This window comes from Phasianus colchicus, chromosome Z (assembly GCF_987193195.1).
Source record: "Phasianus colchicus chromosome Z, bPhaCol1.hap1.1, whole genome shotgun sequence".
In the NCBI taxonomy this organism is placed as follows: domain Eukaryota; kingdom Metazoa; phylum Chordata; class Aves; order Galliformes; family Phasianidae; genus Phasianus; species Phasianus colchicus.
In genome coordinates, this window is record NC_143476.1 from 66,234,910 (window position 1) to 66,260,207 (window position 25,298).

Here is a 25,298-nt window from a genome sequence, read left to right on the forward strand (position 1 = left end):
TTAATTTTAAATATTTTTTCCTTAAAACAATAAAAAAAGAAAAACAAAAACTTAAGAACTAGTGGGACACCTGACTTTGTATTTGTGAAAGTGGTGCACCAGTCTAGTCTGATGTGTGTGGCTGCAAAGCTTAGTGAGTTTTCAAGGTGTTCATCAGAGATTTTTGATGAAATTTTACTTTTCCTGTACTTCATCCTTGACAGTAATTGTTCAAAATGTGTGAGCCGCCAAAAAGTGATGACATGAAGAATAAGGATAAGGATAATCTTGAAGCAATGAGTATTTTTCTATGCTCAGACAGGGATCATGAAAGTCCACTAAAGAGACGTGATCTGATTTTTGAGTTGAATATCTATTTATGACTTCATACATTCCATTCGAAAATGTGTGGCTCATTTTTATCAGCTGAAAATGGCTTCACAAATATAAGTTGATGATTTATTTTTGCGGTCTTGAAACCCAAAGCTGTGTGGTGCAGTCAACATGCTCAGGGGACGGGATGCCATACAGAATGCCCTGAACTGCCCCAAGCAGTGGGGTCAGAAAAACCTCCTGAGGTTCAACAAAGTCAAGTGGAATGTCTTGCACCTGGGTTGAGGCAACCCCCACTATCAGTATAAGCTGTGCAGAGGTGGTATAAGAGGCCAGAGGACTGCAGTGGGGATGGCTTGAGTGCATGGGGCAGATGCAACTGGAGGCTGTGAGAAAAGGCATTGGCATTTCTCCTGCATGGGTCCCAAGACGGGAGTAGCAGGGAGTGACCTTGATTTCTCAATAGGGAACTGCTCCTCCTCAACGTGGAGCCATGCACAGCTGGGCACATTTCCTAAGCACCTCTCTAGCAGGACTACCTCCCTGGGCAGAGGTGGCTTCCTACTTCAGCAGGGTGAGCAAAGAGCACCCTCTGCAAAACCGAACTGTGTGAGAAGCGATAGGTGCTGTGTATGTGCATGGCACCTGTTTTAGTGACAAAACCATACATTTTCCCTTGGTGGAAGCTGAGATGCTTTTCCAGAGGCAAATCACGGTGATCTGATCACCTCCACACCCTCACCAGCATTTCCTATTTGAAATCACCTTTCCAAAGCATCGTTTTCTCCACTGCCATTTATTTACTGCCTTTTTTTTTTTTTGGCCTTTTAAAACCCCAAAATAAACATAGTGCCATTGGATCTTATCTCCTATCAGTTTTCAGGAATTAGTCAGTATGTGTGGATTCCAGCTAGATGGATGAAGTGTGCATTTTTTTTGCTTTATGACATTCTTAAATATTTAAATAGTTCTGAATTTGTTGGATTTTTTTTAGTTCCACACTGTCTAAAATCATTAAATATAACAAAAATAATCAGTGATAACAGAAATCCAAGAATTTTAATGCAAAAATGTATAGAAATTTAACACAGTGCATTTCTAGCTGCTCTGCTGTGACACTGAAATGGCACTCTTCGGTCGCTTGGATAGGACTGAAACTTAGCTATTCTGTTCATGGAAACATTAGCAAAAATAAAATACAGAAAATGAGATGGCTCCTCTTTTCTATCTTGGGAACCTGTGTGCAGTAGCAAGCAAAACAAGTGCAAAGGCACAGCCCTGCTGAGATCCTGCTTGCCTGCTTTTGGTGAAGATGCTGCCTACCCTTGCATCACTGTCCCTGCCCCTTTGTCACCTGCAGCAGAGACATGGTTCAATTAGTGTCTGAGTCCGGTCATGCGATCTGCATGCGGAAGGTTCCTCCTCCCTCTCTGAGGGGTCATTTTTGTTTGCACACTAAGACAGAGCTGGAGGAGGCCAAAGCCCTGTTGGGACCAGCAGCTGCGCAAGGGCAGCCCATGTAACTCAAGTGTCTTGCTCCAATTTAATAGGAGGGAGAGGAGGTATTTGATACATGTATACCCGATGTGAGATTAAGAAACAAGGGTTCAAATGTTCGTCTAACAAGTTTATTACAAATCCTAGTCGTTCAGGAAGATGGGGAAGTGAAGAAGGGCGATAGAAAAGATAGGAAATAGAAGTAAGGAGTCTTTGTAGGAAGCAAGAGGGAGACAGTCACCACCATGGGTCCAGTGTGGTTCGCAGTTCAGTCACTGATTTCAGTAGTGGTGGGTTGTTGGGTGTTGTTTCTCCATTGATGATGACTGTGACCACATGACAACAGCGATGCTTTCCAATGGCAGTACAAACTTATTTATGAGTCCAAAGTAGTTGAGTCAGCTCTCTTTGGAGTGATAGCTCAAATCCAAAGTGGTTGAGTCAGCTCTAGTTAGAGTGGCAGCTCCTGGCTCTGGGATCTCAGCAGAAACTGCTTTTATTCCCATCTTCCGGGCCTTGCCAGCAGATAAGAGGGAGCAGGGTTGCCCACCTGCATTGTTTTTCACAGGACATAATGGTATCATTCCCCAGTTTTCCCATACCAAGCTGGAGCTATTTAGTCACAGTCCAGATCTTCCACCTGAACATTCCTGAGCACTCTCTTCCAGAGGCAAACAGCTCTGAAGGAAGGTGCTCTCAAATGTCCACAAAGTGATATTGATTGTCACACGGTAGAACCAATCACTTGCCTCCTCAGTAAATCAGTTAGAATCTTATCACAAGAAATACCTCAGGAAGCAAGCTTTGAGCCAGAAGACAAAAAAGGTTCTCGCACCAAGACAGATCTGCACATGCTGACGTTCACAGACGTATTGGGGGAAGACCTGAGATGTGAAAAACTGAGCACTGAGCAGTCTAGGGCATATATTTCTTGTTAAGTCTTGTGATTTGTATTAATGTAAGTATGCTGCACTATAGTGCAGCTTCACTGAACTGTTTCCAACTTTTGAGCACTTGGACGTGCCAATGATTTCACAGTCCTTGATGAGGCAGTTTAAAGTATCTCAGCTTCATGTTGCTTTTTACTAGGACACAGAAACAAATCAAAGGACCTTATTTTTAAATACCTAGCTTTGTGGCTGATGCTGTCACCATAACTTTGATTTTTTTTGACAACCAATTAACCTACATGGTACCGGGTTTGAGGGCACCACATGGAGTTCGCTTTTCTCAAAGGGGTAGGAGAATCCTTGGGGAAAAGGTAGCGGGGCTCATTGGGAAGGTTGTAAACTGGGTGTGAGGGGGGTGGGAGGAATAGTGAGCCTTCCCTTGGTGAGGTATGGGATGGCATAACTATATTAGAGGAACAGGGTGCTAGCAGGGGCCTTGAAGGACCTGCTGCCTTGAGAGGTGCTGGCAATACTGCAGCACATACAAACATCTATGATGGTGAGGCAGTGATTGCTGGGGCAACAGGAAAAGGCAATGGGGAAAATCAAGGGAAATATCTAAAATGAGTTATGGAGACCAGCTATTCAGCAGAAGTGCTTCTACACCTACACTCAGAGCTTGGGAACAAACAGGAGGAGCTGGGAGCTACTGTGCTCCTGTAAAACCATCATATAGTTGCTGTCATCAAAACCTGGTAGGGTGATTCCCATGACTAGAGTGTGCATATTGATGGCTACAAGCTGTTCAGAAGGCAGGTGAGAAAGGAGGGAGTGGGTGTTACTACCTACATCAGGAAAGGAATAGAATGTGAAGAGCTGTCCCTAAAGAACAGTCATATGGGTAACAGCTAGAAACCAAGGCCTTTTGGCCTTTCCCAAGAAAATGAAGTCTTGTGTTCTGTGTCTACTACAGGCCACCCAATCAGTCAAGCCTGTTGATCCTACCTCCAACTACAGGAGGTGTTGCAATCACAAGCGTTCATCCTGCTGGGGGACTTCAATTACCCGGACATCTACTAGAAAAACTGCACGGTGAGTGTAGGAAATCCAGGAGCATCCTGGAAGGCACTGAGGATAACTTTCTGAGGCAAGTAATAGACAGCTCTACCAGGAGAGTTCAGTACTGGACCTGTGTCTCACCAATGTAAATGAACTGGTTGGTGACATCAGGATTGGAGGCTACCTTGTCTGTAGTGACCATGAGTTGAATTCACGCTGGCAAATCTTTAAGGAGGGTTTCCTCAGGATGCAATAGCTTTCTATTCCCAAGTGTAGCAAGTTGGGAAAGGAAGGCAAGAGACTGGCATGGCTGAACTGACACCTGCTGGTCAAACTGAAGACCAAGAAGTAAATACACTGGCAGTAGAAACAGGGACATGTACCATGGGAAGCTGCTAGGTTGCATCTGGATGGGCTCAGGAAAGCCACGGCCCAGCTTGAACTGAACTTCACAAGGGATGCCATAAAAAACAAGTAAGGCTTCTACAGGTACCTCACTCAGAAAAAGAAATTCCAGGAGGGTGTATCCCCCTAGTGAGTGACACAGGCAAGCTGGTTAACGACAGACAAGGAGAAGGCTGAGGCAGTCAGTTGCAGTTGTGGCAATGAAGTCCCTGTAATTGGAAAAAAAAGGCAACATGCTCACTTTTAAAAAGGATAAAAAGGATGACCCTGGTTACTACTGACCTGTCAGTTTCACCTCTATGCTGGGAAAGATCATGGAGCAATTCTTCCTGGAATCTATGTTAAGGCACATGGAAGGCAGGAAGGTGATATGGAAGAACCAACCTGGCTTCCAAGGGAAATCCTGCTTGACCAATCTTAGCGGCCTCCTATGATTGTGTCACTGCATCCATGGGCAAGGAGAGAGCCACTGATGTTATCTATCTTGACTTCAGTAAGGCCTTTGATATGGTACCCCACAACATCCTTCTCTCCAAATTGGCAAGATATGGATTTGATGGGTGGACTGTTCAATGGATGAAGAATTGGCTGTTGGATTGGGCCCAGAGAGTGTTGGTCAATGGCTAATGTCTGGATGGAGATTGGTGATGAGTGGTGTCCTCCAGGGCTTGTTACTGGGTCTGATAATTTTTAATATCTTCATTCATGATATTGACAGTGGGGTTGAGTGCACCCTCAGCAAGCCTGTGGATGGCACCAAGCTGTGACAAAATAGGTGCAACAAACTTGTCAGCACGGTCATTGCCCTCCACCAGAATCCCTGGGAGTTCAGAATGACTACAAATACGACACATGAAACAGTCATGTGTTCTTTGTTCAAATATAAACCACGAAGTGCAGAACAATGCATACACTTCCTTCTGTTTACAGTCCTTAAGTACCGGCAGTTCCAACCTCTAACCTGATCACTCCTGCTACATACAGAGAATCAGTCACAATATTCACAGGAAAATCAGTCCATCTCTTGAAAATTGAAAGAACCACTCGTAATTCAAGGTGTTGCACCAATCCCATGCAGCATAACAACTGCTCCTGCCATAAACCATCGTGCTGCCATACAAGCGCTGCCTTTTTGGCTCGACCTCCCACATCAGTAAACACAGTCGGTCAGTTGACTGGAGTCTCGGCATTTTGCAGTTTGCTACAGTGGGGTGGTCGATAGAAATGAAAACATGAGATGAGGTGGATAATGAGAGGAAATCTCTCCATGAAATTTGGGTAGTGCAAGTTGGAGGGCCATGGAGTGCCACATGCCCCACTCCAAACAGTCCTGTGGATGGGCAACAGAAGACAAGCTGTTTTGCTTCCTGTTATCTCAGTGGTCCTCTCTTGACACCTACAAAAGACTTGAGCTAGGATTTCCATATGTGGCCGTTGTGGTTTTGTGATTTTTTGTTGTTAGTATTCCACATCAGAACATGGCGGCAAATGCCTTATGGGGCTGGTTACAGCAGTGAGAACAGAACAACTGGTAACAGAAAGGTAAACCTCTTTGGGCTGCTGAACTGTGGAAGAACATTGCTACCCAAACAAAAAATATGGTTATAAAGTCGCATCACATAGATGCCCATGTGCCCAAGAGTCGGGCTACTGAAGAACAGTAAAATAACCATCAGGTAGACCAAGCTGCCAGAATGGAAGTGGCTCAAATAGACCTGGATTAGCAGAACAAGGGAGAGTTATTTCTAGCTCAATGGGCCCATGACACCTCAGGCCATCAAGAAAGAGGTGTGACATATAAGTGGGCTAGAGACCGAGGGGTGGACTTAACTATGGATGCTACTGCACAAGTTATTCATGACTGTGACACATGCGCCACAATTAAACAAGCCAAGAGGATGAAACCTCTCTGGAGGGAAGGGCGATGGCAAAAATGTAAATATGCGGAGGCATAGCAGGTTGATTATATCATGTTATGTGCTTACCATGGTGGAGACAACCACTGGGTGGCTTGAAATGTACGCAATACCCCATGCTATCGCCCAAAACACCATATTACGTCTGGAGAGGCAAATCCTGTGGCAACATGGCACCCCAGAAAGAATTGAGTCCAATAGTAGGACTCATTTCAAAAATTTACATGTGGATACTTGGGCCAGAGAGCGTGGCATAGAGTGGATTTATCACATCCCCTATCATGCACCAGCATCTTGTAAGATCGAATGCTACAATGGGTTATTAAAAACCATGTTAAAAGCAACGGGTGGCAGAACATTTAGGTACTGGGAGATGTATTTGGCAGAAGTCATCTGGTTGGTCAACACCAGAGGATCGGTCAGTTGAGATGGTCCTACCCAGTGCAGCTCCCTACATACTGCAGAAGGAGATAAGGTCCCTGTGGTAAATGTAAAAATCATGTTGGAAAAGCAGTTTGGTTCCTTCCAGCTTCTGGGAAGGGCAAACATCTCCGTGTACTGGTTTTGCACAGGGTCCTGGCTCCTCTTGGTGGGTAATGGAGAAAAATGGAGACGCTCAGTGTGTACCACAAGTGAATTTGATGCTGTGCACTTAGTGATTCCATGCATATATATGTATATAGATATGCCTATATGTAATGCATGTTAATTGTTGTTTGTTCGTATGTAGATATATGTTAAGCATGATGTGGTGATGTGGAATGAGGGGTGGAATGTTGTGGTTTGGCGATTTTTTGTTGTCAGAATTCCACATCAGAACACCAAGTGGATCATTGGGAGTTAACGAGTTAATGTTCTGGTTCCGTTTACAGCCTTTTATGGGCACCTTGAGTATCCCGATGGGAGGGGCGGGGCGGCATCCCCGTAGGACCTGGCGGGCAGCGGCGGTGCGGCGGAGCTCCGGGCGGAGCCGATCGTCCGCCTGTCTCCCCCTGGCCCCGGCTCGGCCGTCTCAGCTCGCCGCGGAGCAAAGCACGGAGCAAAGCTTTCCCTCGCACTGCCGTGCTTTGACTCGCCTTTTGGGTGCTCTCGTCTCTCTCGTTTTGTTTGATTTAGTTACAGTCGGTAAATTACCGTTTCTCCTCAGATCGCTGCCGCTGCGTTTTCTCTTCGTTAAAACTATCTGCCAGCTCTCTGCCCTTCCCCCTCTCCCGGAGCGCACGCAGCCCGGGGCCGCCCGGCTCGAGGCAAACCGTTCGTGCTCCTTCTTTTTTTTTCTGTCTCCTACTAACTGCCCTACATCGTTCAGGGTTTCAAATATTCTGAAGATCCTCCCTCCAGGCCACGACCCCCACTTGCACCCTGACGGCCAAGTGCCACCCAAAGGGAAAGCCCCTGTATTGTCTGCAGATTCTATCCGGCTGAAGTTTACAACTTGGTTCTTTTGTCTTTCTGCAGCTGATACATGCACAGCCATCAGCCTCTGTTCTGCAGTGAGGAACAGTGCAAGGGCCTGCAGCTGTGCAGGAAGCTGCAGCGCCTCCGGAATGGCCTCATCTCAGGCAGTCCTGGGTTGAAACAAGATGATCTTAGACATCTTTTTCAGCCCAGACCAGTCTATGATTCTACATTTCTATGCTTCCATGATTCCATGGACTGTTTTCTGATTCCCTGGAGCATTCAATGCAGACCAGTTGGTCACCCTGCTTCTCCACCAAAAAAAGGAGCTACACCCCATCTCTGAAGGTGTTCAAGAAATGCATAGATGTGTCATGTGGGGATGTGGCTTATTGCACTGGGTGGTGATGGAGTGTCAGCTGGCCGGTTGGGTGCAGGGAGACATAAGATATGAAGCCGAAATCCTTGAGAAACATGGATATCAAATGGAAGAGATTAGGGTACAGGGGGAACAAATCAGTGGCATAGGGACAGTTATATTAGGAATTAATCAAGATGGTTTGCTTTTGGCGACGCGCTCGGCTTCCGGGTGGACGCATTCTGCACCAAAGCAGGGAATTGCCTTGGCGGGATGAGGCAGCAGCTGCCGGGAGTCACCATCCTCCGTGTGGCAGCAGAGCTATGACACAGCAGGGGCAGAGCCAGGAGCAGAGGGGTCATCCCCTACACATGCAAAGGCAGCCTACAGGGAGCACGTGGCGTGGCAGGCAGGCAGAGACAGAAGCGCAGACCAGAGGCCCACAATCCCTCTGGGCTGATGCGTGCATGCAGACGCAACTCCTGAGGAGTGAGTAGGCTGCCCAGACTTTTGGCTCTGGGGACCTCCGGAACCTAGGGGTTCCCCATAGGACCAAGGTAGGTGAGGGGTGTCATGGCCACAGATGCACCCAACTGCTTGAGCAGCTGCCCAGGCTGAGAGAGGAGGTTGCCAGTCTGAGACGCGTTCAGGCGTCCGTCTGAGAGGGAAATCGATGCCTGGTATCACAGGGTGGCACGGACAGACAGACAGCCCTGTCTTGGGGCCCAGCCAGGGGAAGGTGGCAAGCAGTCTCCTGACCAGACAGAGGGCAAACATGTGCAGGGTGAGAGGCTCTGGACCCTTGTCTCTGTTCAGGGCGAAAGGAGAAGCCTCCCCCTTGCCCCTGAGGTGCCATGAGCTGATAGATTTCAGACTCTGGTGTGGGAGAAGGAAGAAGCTAGGGACAGCAGCTTGGAACTGGAAGGGGATGGTGACACTAAGAAAGTGCAACCAAGGGCCTGAATCACAACCAGTGCCACTAAAAAAGAGGTGTAATTGGAGACTTCTTGCTGAGGAGCACTGAGGCACCCGTCTGCCGCCAGATACCCACTCCACAGAGGTCTGCTGCCCACGTTAGGGACATCAGGAAGACAGCGTCTGGAACGGTAACACCAGTCGGCGGCTATCCTCTCCTGGTCTTTCAAGCCAGGTCACACGAGGCTGCAACCAGGCAATTAAAAAACATCAGAAAGGACCTTGCGTCCCTTGGGAAGGTGTTGAAGGGGTCAGCAGTGCAGGCAATGTTCTCCTCGGTGCCCCTGGCTGGACCCGGGGATTGGGCAGCAAGAGGAGAACTGACCAGTTGAATGACTGATTGTATGAGTGGCGTCATGCCAAAGGCTATGGCTTCTATGCAGGAGAGTTGGACTAGATGGCTGTCAGAGGAAAAGAGAATCACAGAATCACAGAACTGTAGGAGTTGGAAGGGACCTCTAAAGATCATCAAGTCCACTGTAGCCGGTCTTGTTTCATACCTTTATTGGTGATCTGGATGACTGAATGCACCCTCAGTAAGTTTTCAGATGATGCTGGATCAGTGGGCTGAGGCCAGCTCTATGAGGCTCAGCAAGATTCAAGTGTCACAAGCACTTGAGTCACGACAGCCCCATGCAGCGCTACAAGCTTGGGGCAGCGTGGATGGCGTACGTGGTGGAAAAAGGTCTGGGGGATTAGCCAACAGCCACCTGAACACGTGCCAGCAGTGTGCCCAGAGAGCCAAGAGAGCCAGCGGCATCCTGGCTTGTATCAGTAATAGCGTCGCCAGCAGGACCGGGGATGCAATTGTTCCTCTGTACCTGGCAACAGTGAGGCTGCAGCTGGAGTAGCGTGTTCAGACTGGGGTCCTTCTCTACAGGGACGACACTGAAGTGAGGCAGCTGGCCGGTTGGGAGCAGGGAGACATAAGATGTGCAGGTGGAATCCTTGGTAAACGTGGAGATCAAATGGAAGAGATTACGTTATTGGGAAGACAAATCAGTGGGATATGGGCCTGAAATGCCTCGACCTCAGAGCGGCCATGGTAACAAGACAGCGGCCAGCACAAGGCGAGTGCAGGCATGGGGTGGGCAGGCGGAGGCAGAGTGCCCACGCTCATGCTCCGCCCCGCGGCGTGTCATGGTTCCGAGGGCGAGTGGGCAGCATTGTGATGTCAGCATGCTCGAGCTGTGAGTTCAGAGGGGTGGTCCCACCTCTGCCATTGCGGTCGTGACCGGCGTTTAGCGATGGTTGTCGACAGCTCTCTCTTTGTCCCCGTAACCCTTGTCCTTCTCCATGGCCTCCTGTTCCTGGTGGCCAGAGTCTTCCTGCTCACCGTGATCCAATGCCTGCAGGTAGGGGAGATTTGAGGGTGGGGGTGACTTCTGGCTGGGGGACTTGGGGCTGGGGGAGTCGGGAGCAGTTCTGCGGGACCACCCAGGAGTGTGACTGAGTCATGTCCATGTGTCCGCAGGCCGCCAGACAGCACCTGTGGAGGAGAAAATGGTGGCAGCGAGCAGCGGCACCGGAGCCAGGTAGGTCCTCTGACAGTCAGGCCGTGCCCCAGACTTGCCCGGGAGCATCCATCCCCAGGCCGGGCTGAGCCTCAGGGAGCAGCCGAGCCCTGGCCCAGAACCTAGTGCAATATATCCTGGCCAGATGGGCCCAGGGCACGGACGTCCAAACTTTTTGGCTTGTCTGGGCTGCATTGAGTGAGTAGGAATTGTCTTGGGCTGCCTATACATGAGATGCCCTGAAAGTAATGCCTCCTATTTATTTCCATGGAAACTACTGATGTGCGGAATCAAACTCTATAGCCCACGTGAGGTTATAAAGCAGCTATGTTTATTACAGCGCCGGGTGCGAGGGCGTATCTCCTTCTAACTCGCACACCGAGAAGAGCAGTGGTTACATACTTATTAAAGACATAACACATACATATTCTTTACAGTCCAAGGAAATGGGCCGTCATTCTGAGAAATTACAACTTGTGGTCTCACCTCCTAGAGCATGCGCCCTAAAAATGTGGTGGTTGTTGGATGAAAGCTAACAGTCTTCTATTAAAAAAGGACGTGCCTGGCCCAGAGCATCTCTGGAGACCCTGTCCCGCTGTGGCTCATGGACCTTCCCTGTTTTACAGGTGCCGAGAGTCAGTTGGCTGGGCACAGGAGCCCCCAGTGCGAGCCACGGTGCCCCTGCAGTGAGGCTGACCAGGAGCTCCAGCAGCTGGTTCTGTCAGGGTTGCCTGAGCGCAGGCCTGTGCTGGGTTCTGGCTTCCTGCAGGCGGCCTGGAGGGACCTGGAGGAGCTGGCGGAGTGGAACAGCCTGTCATGCCAGTACTGCAGCTCCCCTGAGGTCCAGAGCTGTCCCGGGAAAGGCAAGGTCGAGTCCTTGAACGTGCCCAGCACAGTCTGCTCCCCTGGAGCCTCATGGAGCGCTGAAACCCACGCAGACCTCAAGATGCATGTGGCCCGGAAAAGCCTGGAAGTGCAACTGGGGAGCCTGCCCCAAAAGCTCTTGCTCTCCCAGCAGCAGGCTTGGGGAAAACAATGCCGCCGCATCCTGCCCAAGCTTATCAAGCCAGGGCAGACCCAGCCTCTGCTGCGGCGAAGCCTGTGCCCCTCGCTGCAGGCCAAGGCTGACTGCATCACAGACAACATTCTCAAGAAGCAAGAGATAAGAAAGTGGGGTGAACCCAACCCTGCGGAGTTCTCCATGAACCGGCTGGTGCCATGTCCCCCTGGTCTTCTGCTTCCCCGGAATGTGGGTCTAACCGGGAAGGTCATCCGGCGGAAAGCTCATTTCCAGGGCCAGGCTGAGCAGCAGGGGCATCCCAGGAAGGAGCAGCAGTGCCGCCCCAAGGAGTCGGCAAAGATTCCTTTGCCTCCGAGCCACAAGCAAGAACGTCCCACGGCTACCGCAGCGCTTCCTAGCCCTGCCAGCACATCGCTGCGAAAGGACGTCAGCTGTCAAACGGACTCTACAGGCCTGCGTGTGACTGACATCAAAGCCAGCAGCCAGCGCCGCAGGGCAGCACTTGCCACCATCTCCAAGCTGCAGCTCAGTCAGGCCACTTTTGGGGAGCTCTCCATGCACACGGCCAGAAAATGCCTGGAGGTAAAGCTTAAGTGCTTCCCTGTGGCAGTGCGGAAGTCCATGCAGCAACAGCGTGAGGCTCTCCTCACCCACCCAGCTGGAAAAAGGGCAGTAAGATCCCAGCTGGCTCGCAGATACTTCCACAGCCCTCCAGCTCTGTTCCTGAATGAGGAGAAGCGCGAGGGCCTGGAGCTGCACATCCGCTCCATGAAGCTGGAGCGCCTTGGGAACCGCCTCATCTCAGGCAGTCCAGCTGTGTCCCAGGAGGAAGAATCTGCCAGCACATATGTGACTGCACCATCCGAGGCACCTTGGGCTGAGGCAGGCCCCAAAAGAGATGAGAAGTGCCCTAGCAGAGGCGAGAGCACCTGGAGTGCCAGAGCGGAATGCAACGGCTTTCAGCCTGTCAGGCGAACATTCCGTGGAGTGCAACAGACCACCACCACCTACCGCAGCTCACTGTTAAATGCCTGCGGTGACCCTGACTGCGACCCTGTGGCTGCACCAACTAGCAAGACGGTCTGGGGGAAGATATTCCCGATTCCTGCAACGCTGCGGATCTCTGTCTCTAAGCACGTCCACCTTGCCTGCAAGGGGAGAATCAGAGAATGATAGAGTCAGTCATCTGTGGCCAAACTCAAGCAAGGAAATTGAAAGTCACGCCAGCCCCTACATTCTGTCAGCATGTTTGGGCGTTTATAACCAGAGGAGCGTGGACTCAAGTCAAGCTCAGGTCTATGCCCCCCTCTAGAGTTGACAGGAGAGAGGAGCACCTCTCACAGAGACTGCTAACACCAGAGTCTATGACAGAAGCCCAGTCTGGCAAGAACCATCAGTTCAAGCTACTCAGACTGGTTCACTGGGCGATTTACTCTTAATATTTGGCAGATCTACCCAGCCCGATAGGTATTAACAGGCACTGAAACTTATTTTCCCATCACTACCACCTAACTCGCAAGTTTTAGCCACTACCTTACAGTTATCTCAAGCACAAGCAACAGCTTAGCAGTGTCTCCAAGGAGATGCACTTGTCATGGAAAAGCTAAAGGCAACAAGGCACAGAAGCTCGGGAAGCTCTAAGAATAGAGCAAACGTGCCAAGACTGTCAAGACAGCTTTGCAAGGCACATACGAGAGGAAGGGCCGGGCTCAGTGGCACGCTTTCTGTACAAAAAGCCTATTTTTCCCCCTAAATAAATACAAAAATACCTACTTGTGCCAAAGAGCTTTTTTCTATGGGGGCCTCCCTGGGGATTGAGGGGGGAGATGGGCTCAGGAGTACCAGGGAAGGTGTGCTGTCCCACAGGAGGACGTGCAGATGAGGATAAGCCCCGGCAAGTTGGCTGGAGCTTCTCCTTCCCCCTGGCCTGCCCCCTGGGGGGCAGCCTGGGGTCTCTGTGACTCATCTGGAGGCACAGCACCAAGTCCTGCACTATCTGATGCTGTGAGGGGTCTGCAGGCTCCCACAGCTGTTGGCTCCTTCTGCAGGCAGGCAGGCTTGTGGTGGTTCAGGGCAAGTCCTTTGGCTCACCCTGGCTTGTGATCCTGGAGTCAGCCCTGCCTGGTCTGTGGGACTGGGGAAGGCAGCATGAAGCAGGGAACACGGCTGCACGCAGAGTAGCATCTATTGCCCTCCCAGGATGGGCAGCTGCCAGGTCCTCCCTTGCACTGGCCACACAGTGCATATGGGAAGAATTGGGTTCTCACATTGCTGACGTGGCTTCCGGTCACTCCCCGTTATCTGACAGTACCTTCTGTTCTCTTAGGCAGCCCAGAAGGTCAGCTATATCCTGGGCTGCATTAAAGAAGGGGTGGCCAGCAGGGGGAGGGAGGTGATTGTCCCCCTCTACTCGGCTCCTGTGAGGCCCCATCTGGAGTACTGCGTCCAGGCCTGGGACCTTCAGCACAAGGAGGACGTGGAACTCTTGGAGCGGGTCCCGAGGAGGGCCACTAAGATGATCAGAGGGCTGGAGCACCTCTCCTACGAAGAAAGGTTGAGGGAACCGGGTTTGTTTAGCTTGGAGAAGGCTGCAGAGAGACCTCATTGTGGCCTTCCAGAACTTGAAGGGAGCGTATAAACAGGACGGGGAACAACTGTTTCCATGAGTTGAAAGTGACAGGACAAGGGGGAATGGTTTTAAACTAAGATAAGGGGAGGCTTAGATTAGCTATTAGGAGGAAGATGGGTGATTCTGTGAGGGTGGTGACGCACTGGAACGGGTTGCCCAGTGAGACTGTGTATGCCTCATCCCTGGAAGCATTTAAGGCCAGGCTGGATGTAGCTCCGGGCAGCCTGGTCTGGAGGTTGGAGGCCCTGCACATAGCAGGGTGGTTGAAACTAGACGATCTTTGAGGTCCCTTTCAACCCGGGACATTCTATGATTCTACAGTTCTATGCTCCTATGATTCCATGGACTGTTTTCTGACTCCCTGGCGTGCACAGGTACAGACCAGTTGGTCACTCTGCTTCCCCACCAAAAAAAGGGAGCTATGCCCTTTTTACCTGCCAGTGTGAGATGCCCACGTTCCTCCTGGGAACTGCTCTGGGGGCCCAGCCAGACGGCTGCTGTCTTGGGGGCTGAGCAACGCTGAGACAAGTTTGCTGGAAGGAGCTCCCAGCCCTGTTTCTATGACACACGTCACCCCTCTGGCCTCCTGTCTCCCACAAGGCACGCAAGAGTGTTTGCCCAAAGGCATGAGCTCACACTCAGGAAGACTTTGGGGCTTGGAGAAACTCCAGGCTCAAGGAAGACTAAACAGGATGCAGCGAGTGCCCCTCTGAACGGCAGAGGGCACCCCAGGAGCTCTGGCTCACAGCAGCCCTTCTACTAAGCAGTGGCAGGACGCAGGCCAGGGTCACCTGCTCCTCCCAGTCTCCAGATGCTCCATTTCTCACTGCTGTCCACAGCCAGGCCTCCTTTTGCAAGGGTATACACTCCCACCACCTACGCTCTGTAGGAGCGATGTTCCTCCAACAGCTGGGGGCAGCAGGGGGTGCTGTGCCCCAGCCATGGGGTAGGGGTGTGCCTAGCGGTGCCTGGAGGGGTGTGCGAGGTGCGGGGCCGTGGTGGTGCCAGGCTAGGAGCACCCATAGGGACCCTCGCTGAAGGAGTCGGTGTTGCAGGTCTGTGCAGCCAGCATCCCTCCGAGTCCCCTCTCCCCAGTCCTTGTTGACTCAGTGTCACCGCCCAGGACCTCAGCTGCAGAGTGTCCCGGCATTAAATCATGCCTGCCTGCCCCAAGGAGCGCGCTGTGCTGTAGACACCATGGAGGGGAAGCCAGCTCAAGCCCAGGTTGCATCAGGGCTCTTCCCATTGGTGCCTTGTCTGGGATCTGCAGCAGCAGAAGCTGTGGCATGGCACACCGCGTCTCATCGCTGCAGCACTCAGATGTGGCTCTCAGATGATCATAGAATCATCGAATCACAAGGTTGGAAACAACCCATAACATCATCTAGTCCCACCATCTTCACACTACCACTGCTACCACAAGCTACTAAACCATATCTCGCAGCTCCTTGTCCAGACGCCTCTTGAACACTGCCAGAGATGGCGGCTCCACCACCTCCCTTGGCAGGCCATTCCAGTGCCTGACCACTCTCTGAGAGAAGAAGTTCTTCCTTCTTAAGTCCAACCTCAACCTCTTCTGGTACAACTTGCGGCCATTTCCCCGGGTCCTGTTCGTTGCCTGGGAGAAGAGGCCAAACCCCTCTTCACCACAACCTCCCTTCAGGAAGTTGTAGAGTGCGATGAGGTCTCCCTTGAGCCTCCTCTTCTCCAGGCTAAACAATCCCAGCTCCCTCAGCCGCTCCTCATAAGACTTGTGCTCCAGACCCCTCACCAGTTCAGTTGCCCTTCTCTGGACACGCTCCAGGGCCTCAATGTCTTTCCTGTAGTGAGGGACTGAACTGAACACAGTACTTGAGGTGCGGCCTCACCAGAGCTGAGTACAGGGGGATGATCACCTCCCTGCTCCTGCTGGCCACACTATTTCTAATGCAGGCCAGGATGCCGTTGGCCCTCTTGGCCACCTGGGCACACTGTCGGCTCATGTTCAGCCGAGCATCAACCAACACCCCCAGGTCCCTTTCCTCTTCACAGTCATCCAGCCACTCGTCCCCAAGCCTATAGCGCTGCATGGGGTTGTCGTGGCCAAAGTGCAGGACCCGGCACCCGGCACTTGGCCTTGTTGGAAGGCCTCATTCCATTCACCCCAGCCCAGCGATGCAGCTTATCTAAGTCCCTCTGAAGGGCCTCCCTACCCTCAGGCAGATCCACACCACCTCCCAACTTGGTGCCATCTGCAGACTTACTGAGGGTACACTCAATCCCCTCATCTAGGTCGTCAATAAAGACATCAAACAAGATAGGCCCCAGTACCGACCCCTGGGGGACACCAATTGAAACAGATCGCCAGCTGGACTTCACTCCATTAACCACCACCCGTTGAGCACGGCCCTCTAGCCAGTTTCTTACCCAAAGGAGGGTGTACCTGTCCAGGCCACGGGCAGCCAGTTTCCCCAGAAGAAGCCTGTGAGAGACCATGTCAAAGGCTTTGCTGAAGTCCAGGTAGACTACATCAACAGCCTTTCCCTCATCTACCAGTCTGGTCACCCAGTCGTAGAAGGAGATGAGGTTGGTCAAGCACGACCTGCCTTTCATGAACCCGTGCTGGCTGGGCCTGATCCCCTGGACATCCCGCACATGCCGTGCGATCTCACCCAAGATGATTTGCTCCGCTACTTTCCCTGGTACCGAGGTCAGGCTGACAGGGCTATAGTTCCCCGGATCCTCCTTATGGCCCTTCTTGAAGATGGGAGTCACATCAGCAAGCCTCCAATCCTCTGGGACCTCTCCAGTTAACCAGGAGCGCTGATAGATGGCCGAGAGCAACTCGGCAATCACCCCCGCCAGCTCCCTCAGCACCCGAGGGTGTAGGCCATCCGGTCCCATGGACTTGTGACAGTCCAGGTGGAGGAGGAGCTCCCTGACTGTCTCCACCTGAATCGCTGGGGGTGCTTTCTGAGTAGCGTCCCAGACTTCCAGATCAGGGCATAAAATGCCCAAAGGATAACTGGTCTGGCTGTTAAAGGCAGACGTAAAGAAGGCATTGAGGACCTCAGCCTTCTCCTTGTCCTCAGTGGCCACATTCCCTGCTGCATCAAGTAAAGGATGAGAATTGTCCTTGGTTCTTCTTTTGCCATTGATATATTTATAAAAGGATGGTTTATTGTCTTTTACTGCAGTGGCCAATCTGAGTTCAAGTTGGGCTTTTGCCTTCCTAACGTCCTCCCTGCATACCTTAGCTACTTCCTTGTAATCTCCCCAACTAGCCTGTCCCTTCTTCCAGAGGACGTAGACTCTCTTTTTCTCCCTGAGTCTCAACAGTAGTTCCCGGCTCATCCACACCGGTCGTCTACCCCTGCGGCTCGCCTTACGGCACTCAGGGACAGCCTGTTCTTGCGCCTGTAAGATTTCCGTCTGGAGGAGCGTCCAGGCTTCCTGGACCCCTTTACCCTTAAGAAGCGACTCCCAAGGGACCCGTGCTTCAAGCGCCCTGAACAGATCAAAGTCCGCCCTCTGGAAGTTCAAGAAAGTAGTTTTGCTGGTCACTCTTTTGACACCCCCAAGAATAGAGAATTGTACCGTTCCATGGTCGCTCTGCCCAAGACGGTCCCCAGCCTTCACTTTTCCCACCAGTCCTTCTCTGTTAGCGAGGATCAGGTCTAGCAGGGTACCACCCCTGCTAGGCTCTCCTACCAGTTGCATAAGGAAGCTATCTTCCACGCACTCTAGAAACCTCCTGGACTGCTTCCTCTGTGCTGTATTATACTTCCAACATATGTCAGGGAAGTTGAAGTCTCCCATGAGAACAAGTGCTGGCGATCGCGTGACTTCCGCGAGCTGCTCATAGAAAGCTTCATCCAGCTCTTCATCCTGGTTAGGCGGTCTATAGCAGACCCCCACCAAGATGTCGCCACTACAGGCCTTCCCCCTGATCCTTGCCCACAGACACTCAAGTCTGTCATTACGAAGCCCAAGCTCTTCAACATCAAAACAGTCTTTGATATAAAGGGCCACACCACCACCCTTCTTTCCTCGTCTATCCCTTCTGAAGAGCTTGTAACCATCTATCACAGCACTCCAGTCATGGGAGTGGTCCCACCATGGTTCAGTAGTAGCAACAAGGCCATACTCAGCCTGACACAAGGTCATAATTAGCCAGATATTCCAAAGAGTTGAGTTATATTAGGAATTAATCAAGATGGTTTGCTTTTGGCGACGCGCTCGGCTTCCGGGTGGACGCATTCTGCACCAAAGCAGGGAATTGCCTTGGCGGGATGAGGCAGCAGCTGCCGGGAGTCACCATCCTCCGTGTGGCAGCAGAGCTATGACACAGCAGGGGCAGAGCCAGGAGCAGAGGGGTCATCCCCTACACATGCAAAGGCAGCCTACAGGGAGCACGTGGCGTGGCAGGCAGGCAGAGACAGAAGCGCAGACCAGAGGCCCACAATCCCTCTGGGCTGATGCGTGCATGCAGACGCAACTCCTGAGGAGTGAGTAGGCTGCCCAGACTTTTGGCTCTGGGGACCTCCGGAACCTAGGGGTTCCCCATAGGACCAAGGTAGGTGAGGGGTGTCATGGCCACAGATGCGCCCAACTGCTTGAGCAGCTGCCCAGGCTGACAGAGGAGGTTGCCAGTCTGAGACGCGTTCAGGCATCCGTCTGAGAGGGAAATCGATGCCTGGTATCACAGGGTGGCACGGACAGACAGACAGCCCTGTCTTGGGGCCCAGCCAGGGGAAGGTGGCAAGCAGTCTCCTGACCAGACAGAGGGCAAACATGTGCAGGGTGAGAGGCTCTGGACCCTTGTCTCTGTTCAGGGTGAAAGGAGAAGCCTCCCCCTTGCCCCTGAGGTGCCATGAGCTGATAGATTTCAGACTCTGGTGTGGGAGAAGGAAGAAGCTAGGGACAGCAGCTTGGAACTGGAAGGGGATGGTGACACTAAGAAAGTGCAACCAAGGGCCTGAATCACAACCAGTGCCACTAAAAAAGAGGTGTAATTGGAGACTTCTTGCTGAGGAGCACTGAGGCACCCGTCTGCCGCCAGATACCCACTCCACAGAGGTCTGCTGCCCACGTTAGGGACATCAGGAAGACAGCGTCTGGAACGGTAACACCAGTCGGCGGCTATCCTCTCCTGGTCTTTCAAGCCAGGTCACACGAGGCTGCAACCAGGCAATTAAAAAACATCAGAAAGGACCTTGCGTCCCTTGGGAAGGTGTTGAAGGGGTCAGCAGTGCAGGCAATGTTCTCCTCAGTGCCCCTGGCTGGACCCGGGGATTGGGCAGCAAGAGGAGAACTGACCAGTTGAATGACTGATTGTATGAGTGGCGTCATGCCAAAGGCTATGGCTTCTATGCAGGAGAGTTGGACTAGATGGCTGTCAGAGGAAAAGAGAATCACAGAATCACAGAACTGTAGGAGTTGGAAGGGACCTCTAAAGATCATCAAGTCCACTGTAGCCGGTCTTGTTTCATACCTTTATTGGTGATCTGGATGACTGAATGCACCCTCAGTAAGTTTTCAGATGATGCTGGATCAGTGGGCTGAGGCCAGCTCTATGAGGCTCAGCAAGATTCAAGTGTCACAAGCACTTGAGTCACGACAGCCCCATGCAGCGCTACAAGCTTGGGGCAGCATGGATGGCGTACGTGGTGGAAAAAGGTCTGGGGGATTAGCCAACAGCCACCTGAACACGTGCCAGCAGTGTGCCCAGAGAGCCAAGAGAGCCAGCGGCATCCTGGCTTGTATCAGTAATAGCGTCGCCAGCAGGACCGGGGATGCAATTGTTCCTCTGTACCTGGCAACAGTGAGGCTGCAGCTGGAGTAGCGTGTTCAGACTGGGGTCCTTCTCTACAGGGACGACACTGAGGTGAGGCAGCTGGCCAGTTGGGAGCAGGGAGACATAAGATGTGCAGGTGGAATCCTTGGTAAACGTGGAGATCAAATGGAAGAGATTACGTTATTGGGAAGACAAATCAGTGGGATATGGGCCTGAAATGCCTCGACCTCAGAGCGGCCATGGTAACAAGACAGCGGCCAGCACAAGGCGAGTGCAGGCATGGGGTGGGCAGGTGGAGGCAGAGTGCCCACGCTCATGCTCCGCCCTGCGGCGTGTCATGGTTCCGAGGGCGAGTGGGCAGCATTGTGATGTCAGCATGCTCGAGCTGTGAGTTCAGAGGGGTGGTCCCACCTCTGCCATTGCGGTCGTGACCGGCGTTTAGCGATGGTTGTCGACAGCTCTCTCTTTGTCCCCGTAACCCTTGTCCTTCTCCATGGCCTCCTGTTCCTGGTGGCCAGAGTCTTCCTGCTCACCGTGATCCAATGCCTGCAGGTAGGGGAGATTTGAGGGTGGGGGTGACTTCTGGCTGGGGGACTTGGGGCTGGGGGAGTCGGGAGCAGTTCTGCGGGACCACCCAGGAGTGTGACTGAGTCATGTCCATGTGTCCGCAGGCCGCCAGACAGCACCTGTGGAGGAGAAAATGGTGGCAGCGAGCAGCGGCACCGGAGCCAGGTAGGTCCTCTGACAGTCAGGCCGTGCCCCAGACTTGCCCGGGAGCATCCATCCCCAGGCCGGGCTGAGCCTCAGGGAGCAGCCGAGCCCTGGCCCAGAACCTAGTGCAATATATCCTGGCCAGATGGGCCCAGGGCACGGACGTCCAAACTTTTTGGCTTGTCTGGGCTGCATTGAGTGAGTAGGAATTGTCTTGGGCTGCCTATACATGAGATGCCCTGAAAGTAATGCCTCCTATTTATTTCCATGGAAACTACTGATGTGCGGAATCAAACTCTATAGCCCACGTGAGGTTATAAAGCAGCTATGTTTATTACAGCGCCGGGTGCGAGGGCGTATCTCCTTCTAACTCGCACACCGAGAAGAGCAGTGGTTACATACTTATTAAAGACATAACACATACATATTCTTTACAGTCCAAGGAAATGGGCCGTCATTCTGAGAAATTACAACTTGTGGTCTCACCTCCTAGAGCATGCGCCCTAAAAATGTGGTGGTTGTTGGATGAAAGCTAACAGTCTTCTATTAAAAAAGGACGTGCCTGGCCCAGAGCATCTCTGGAGACCCTGTCCCGCTGTGGCTCATGGACCTTCCCTGTTTTACAGGTGCCGAGAGTCAGTTGGCTGGGCACAGGAGCCCCCAGTGCGAGCCACGGTGCCCCTGCAGTGAGGCTGACCAGGAGCTCCAGCAGCTGGTTCTGTCAGGGTTGCCTGAGCGCAGGCCTGTGCTGGGTTCTGGCTTCCTGCAGGCGGCCTGGAGGGACCTGGAGGAGCTGGCGGAGTGGAACAGCCTGTCATGCCAGTACTGCAGCTCCCCTGAGGTCCAGAGCTGTCCCGGGAAAGGCAAGGTCGAGTCCTTGAACGTGCCCAGCACAGTCTGCTCCCCTGGAGCCTCATGGAGCGCTGAAACCCACGCAGACCTCAAGATGCATGTGGCCCGGAAAAGCCTGGAAGTGCAACTGGGGAGCCTGCCCCAAAAGCTCTTGCTCTCCCAGCAGCAGGCTTGGGGAAAACAATGCCGCCGCATCCTGCCCAAGCTTATCAAGCCAGGGCAGACCCAGCCTCTGCTGCGGCGAAGCCTGTGCCCCTCGCTGCAGGCCAAGGCTGACTGCATCACAGACAACATTCTCAAGAAGCAAGAGATAAGAAAGTGGGGTGAACCCAACCCTGCGGAGTTCTCCATGAACCGGCTGGTGCCATGTCCCCCTGGTCTTCTGCTTCCCCGGAATGTGGGTCTAACCGGGAAGGTCATCCGGCGGAAAGCTCATTTCCAGGGCCAGGCTGAGCAGCAGGGGCATCCCAGGAAGGAGCAGCAGTGCCGCCCCAAGGAGTCGGCAAAGATTCCTTTGCCTCCGAGCCACAAGCAAGAACGTCCCACGGCTACCGCAGCGCTTCCTAGCCCTGCCAGCACATCGCTGCGAAAGGACGTCAGCTGTCAAACGGACTCTACAGGCCTGCGTGTGACTGACATCAAAGCCAGCAGCCAGCGCCGCAGGGCAGCACTTGCCACCATCTCCAAGCTGCAGCTCAGTCAGGCCACTTTTGGGGAGCTCTCCATGCACACGGCCAGAAAATGCCTGGAGGTAAAGCTTAAGTGCTTCCCTGTGGCAGTGCGGAAGTCCATGCAGCAACAGCGTGAGGCTCTCCTCACCCACCCAGCTGGAAAAAGGGCAGTAAGATCCCAGCTGGCTCGCAGATACTTCCACAGCCCTCCAGCTCTGTTCCTGAATGAGGAGAAGCGCGAGGGCCTGGAGCTGCACATCCGCTCCATGAAGCTGGAGCGCCTTGGGAACCGCCTCATCTCAGGCAGTCCAGCTGTGTCCCAGGAGGAAGAATCTGCCAGCACATATGTGACTGCACCATCCGAGGCACCTTGGGCTGAGGCAGGCCCCAAAAGAGATGAGAAGTGCCCTAGCAGAGGCGAGAGCACCTGGAGTGCCAGAGCGGAATGCAACGGCTTTCAGCCTGTCAGGCGAACATTCCGTGGAGTGCAACAGACCACCACCACCTACCGCAGCTCACTGTTAAATGCCTGCGGTGACCCTGACTGCGACCCTGTGGCTGCACCAACTAGCAAGACGGTCTGGGGGAAGATATTCCCGATTCCTGCAACGCTGCGGATCTCTGTCTCTAAGCACGTCCACCTTGCCTGCAAGGGGAGAATCAGAGAATGATAGAGTCAGTCATCTGTGGCCAAACTCAAGCAAGGAAATTGAAAGTCACGCCAGCCCCTACATTCTGTCAGCATGTTTGGGCGTTTATAACCAGAGGAGCGTGGACTCAAGTCAAGCTCAGGTCTATGCCCCCCTCTAGAGTTGACAGGAGAGAGGAGCACCTCTCACAGAGACTGCTAACACCAGAGTCTATGACAGAAGCCCAGTCAGGCAAGAACCATCAGTTCAAGCTACTCAGACTGGTTCACTGGGCGATTTACTCTTAATATTTGGCAGATCTACCCAGCCCGATAGGTATTAACAGGCACTGAAACTTATTTTCCCATCACTACCACCTAACTCGCAAGTTTTAGCCACTACCTTACAGTTATCTCAAGCACAAGCAACAGCTTAGCAGTGTCTCCAAGGAGATGCACTTGTCATGGAAAAGCTAAAGGCAACAAGGCACAGAAGCTCGGGAAGCTCTAAGAATAGAGCAAACGTGCCAAGACTGTCAAGACAGCTTTGCAAGGCACATACGAGAGGAAGGGCCGGGCTCAGTGGCACGCTTTCTGTACAAAAAGCCTATTTTTCCCCCTAAATAAATACAAAAATACCTACTTGTGCCAAAGAGCTTTTTTCTATGGGGGCCTCCCTGGGGATTGAGGGGGGAGATGGGCTCAGGAGTACCAGGGAAGGTGTGCTGTCCCACAGGAGGACGTGCAGATGAGGATAAGCCCCGGCAAGTTGGCTGGAGCTTCTCCTTCCCCCTGGCCTGCCCCCTGGGGGGCAGCCTGGGGTCTCTGTGACTCATCTGGAGGCACAGCACCAAGTCCTTCACTATCTGATGCTGTGAGGGGTCTGCAGGCTCCCACAGCTGTTGGCTCCTTCTGCAGGCAGGCAGGCTTGTGGTGGTTCAGGGCAAGTCCTTTGGCTCACCCTGGCTTGTGATCCTGGAGTCAGCCCTGCCTGGTCTGTGGGACTGGGGAAGGCAGCATGAAGCAGGGAACACGGCTGCACGCAGAGTAGCATCTATTGCCCTCCCAGGATGGGCAGCTGCCAGGTCCTCCCTTGCACTGGCCACACAGTGCATATGGGAAGAATTGGGTTCTCACATTGCTGACGTGGCTTCCGGTCACTCCCCGTTATCTGACAGTACCTTCTGTTCTCTTAGGCAGCCCAGAAGGTCAGCTATATCCTGGGCTGCATTAAAGAAGGGGTGGCCAGCAGGGGGAGGGAGGTGATTGTCCCCCTCTACTCGGCTCCTGTGAGGCCCCATCTGGAGTACTGCGTCCAGGCCTGGGACCTTCAGCACAAGGAGGACGTGGAACTCTTGGAGTGGGTCCCGAGGAGGGCCACTAAGATGATCAGAGGGCTGGAGCACCTCTCCTACGAAGAAAGGTTGAGGGAACCGGGTTTGTTTAGCTTGGAGAAGGCTGCAGAGAGACCTCATTGTGGCCTTCCAGAACTTGAAGGGAGCGTATAAACAGGACGGGGAACAACTGTTTCCATGAGTTGATAGTGACAGGACAAGGGGGAATGGTTTTAAACTAAGAAAAGGGGAGGCTTAGATTAGCTATTAGGAGGAAGATGGGTGATTCTGTGAGGGTGGTGACGCACTGGAACGGGTTGCCCAGTGAGACTGTGTATGCCTCATCCCTGGAAGCATTTAAGGCCAGGCTGGATGTAGCTCCGGGCAGCCTGGTCTGGAGGTTGGAGGCCCTGCACATAGCAGGGTGGTTGAAACTAGACGATCTTTGAGGTCCCTTTCAACCCGGGACATTCTATGATTCTACAGTTCTATGCTCCTATGATTCCATGGACTGTTTTCTGACTCCCTGGCGTGCACAGGTACAGACCAGTTGGTCACTCTGCTTCCCCACCAAAAAAAGGGAGCTATGCCCTTTTTACCTGCCAGTGTGAGATGCCCACGTTCCTCCTGGGAACTGCTCTGGGGGCCCAGCCAGACGGCTGCTGTCTTGGGGGCTGAGCAACGCTGAGACAAGTTTGCTGGAAGGAGCTCCCAGCCCTGTTTCTATGACACACGTCACCCCTCTGGCCTCCTGTCTCCCACAAGGCACGCAAGAGTGTTTGCCCAAAGGCATGAGCTCACGCTCAGGAAGACTTTGGGGCTTGGAGAAACTCCAGGCTCAAGGAAGACTAAACAGGATGCAGCGAGTGCCCCTCTGAACGGCAGAGGGCACCCCAGGAGCTCTGGCTCACAGCAGCCCTTCTACTAAGCAGTGGCAGGACGCAGGCCAGGGTCACCTGCTCCTCCCAGTCTCCAGATGCTCCATTTCTCACTGCTGTCCACAGCCAGGCCTCCTTTTGCAAGGGTATACACTCCCACCACCTACGCTCTGTAGGAGCGATGTTCCTCCAACAGCTGGGGGCAGCAGGGGGTGCTGTGCCCCAGCCATGGGGTAGGGGTGTGCCTAGCGGTGCCTGGAGGGGTGTGCGAGGTGCGGGGCCGTGGTGGTGCCAGGCTAGGAGCACCCATAGGGACCCTCGCTGAAGGAGTCGGTGTTGCAGGTCTGTGCAGCCAGCATCCCTCCGAGTCCCCTCTCCCCAGTCCTTGTTGACTCAGTGTCACCGCCCAGGACCTCAGCTGCAGAGTGTCCCGGCATTAAATCATGCCTGCCTGCCCCAAGGAGCGCACTGTGC

At 53.0% G+C, this 25,298-nt stretch overlaps 2 protein-coding genes across 2 annotated transcripts in view; both read left to right on the forward strand.

The window, feature by feature from the left end:
• LOC149913050 (uncharacterized) overlaps positions 1-23,420 on the forward strand; it is a 68,112-nt gene extending 44,692 nt beyond the window's left edge. Inside the window, exons 2-4 of the mRNA XM_090132225.1 lie at positions 20,043-20,302; positions 20,422-20,482; positions 21,088-23,420. Of these exons, the coding sequence (XP_089988351.1) occupies positions 20,195-20,302; positions 20,422-20,482; positions 21,088-22,655 (1,737 nt within the window). The 5' untranslated portion in view covers positions 20,043-20,194 and the 3' untranslated portion in view covers positions 22,656-23,420. The remainder of the gene's footprint in view (positions 1-20,042; positions 20,303-20,421; positions 20,483-21,087) is intronic.
• Positions 9,203-13,274, forward strand: LOC149913051 (uncharacterized). Its single transcript, XM_090131908.1, has 3 exons — positions 9,203-10,165; positions 10,285-10,345; positions 10,951-13,274. Exons 1-3 carry the CDS (start codon positions 10,058-10,060, stop codon positions 12,516-12,518), a joined length of 1,737 nt encoding a protein of 578 aa, XP_089988034.1. The 5' UTR covers positions 9,203-10,057; the 3' UTR covers positions 12,519-13,274.
• Positions 23,421-25,298: the final 1,878 nt, after the last annotated feature.

Coding starts and splice junctions, on each gene's coding strand:
- LOC149913051 (XM_090131908.1), top strand. CDS start 10,058: ATGGTTGTCGACAGCTCTCTCTTTGTCCCCGTAACCCTTGTCCTTCTC. Junction 10,166..10,284: donor CCGTGATCCAATGCCTGCAG/GTAGGGGAGATT, acceptor ATGTGTCCGCAG/GCCGCCAGACAGCACCTGTG. Junction 10,346..10,950: donor AGCAGCGGCACCGGAGCCAG/GTAGGTCCTCTG, acceptor CCTGTTTTACAG/GTGCCGAGAGTCAGTTGGCT.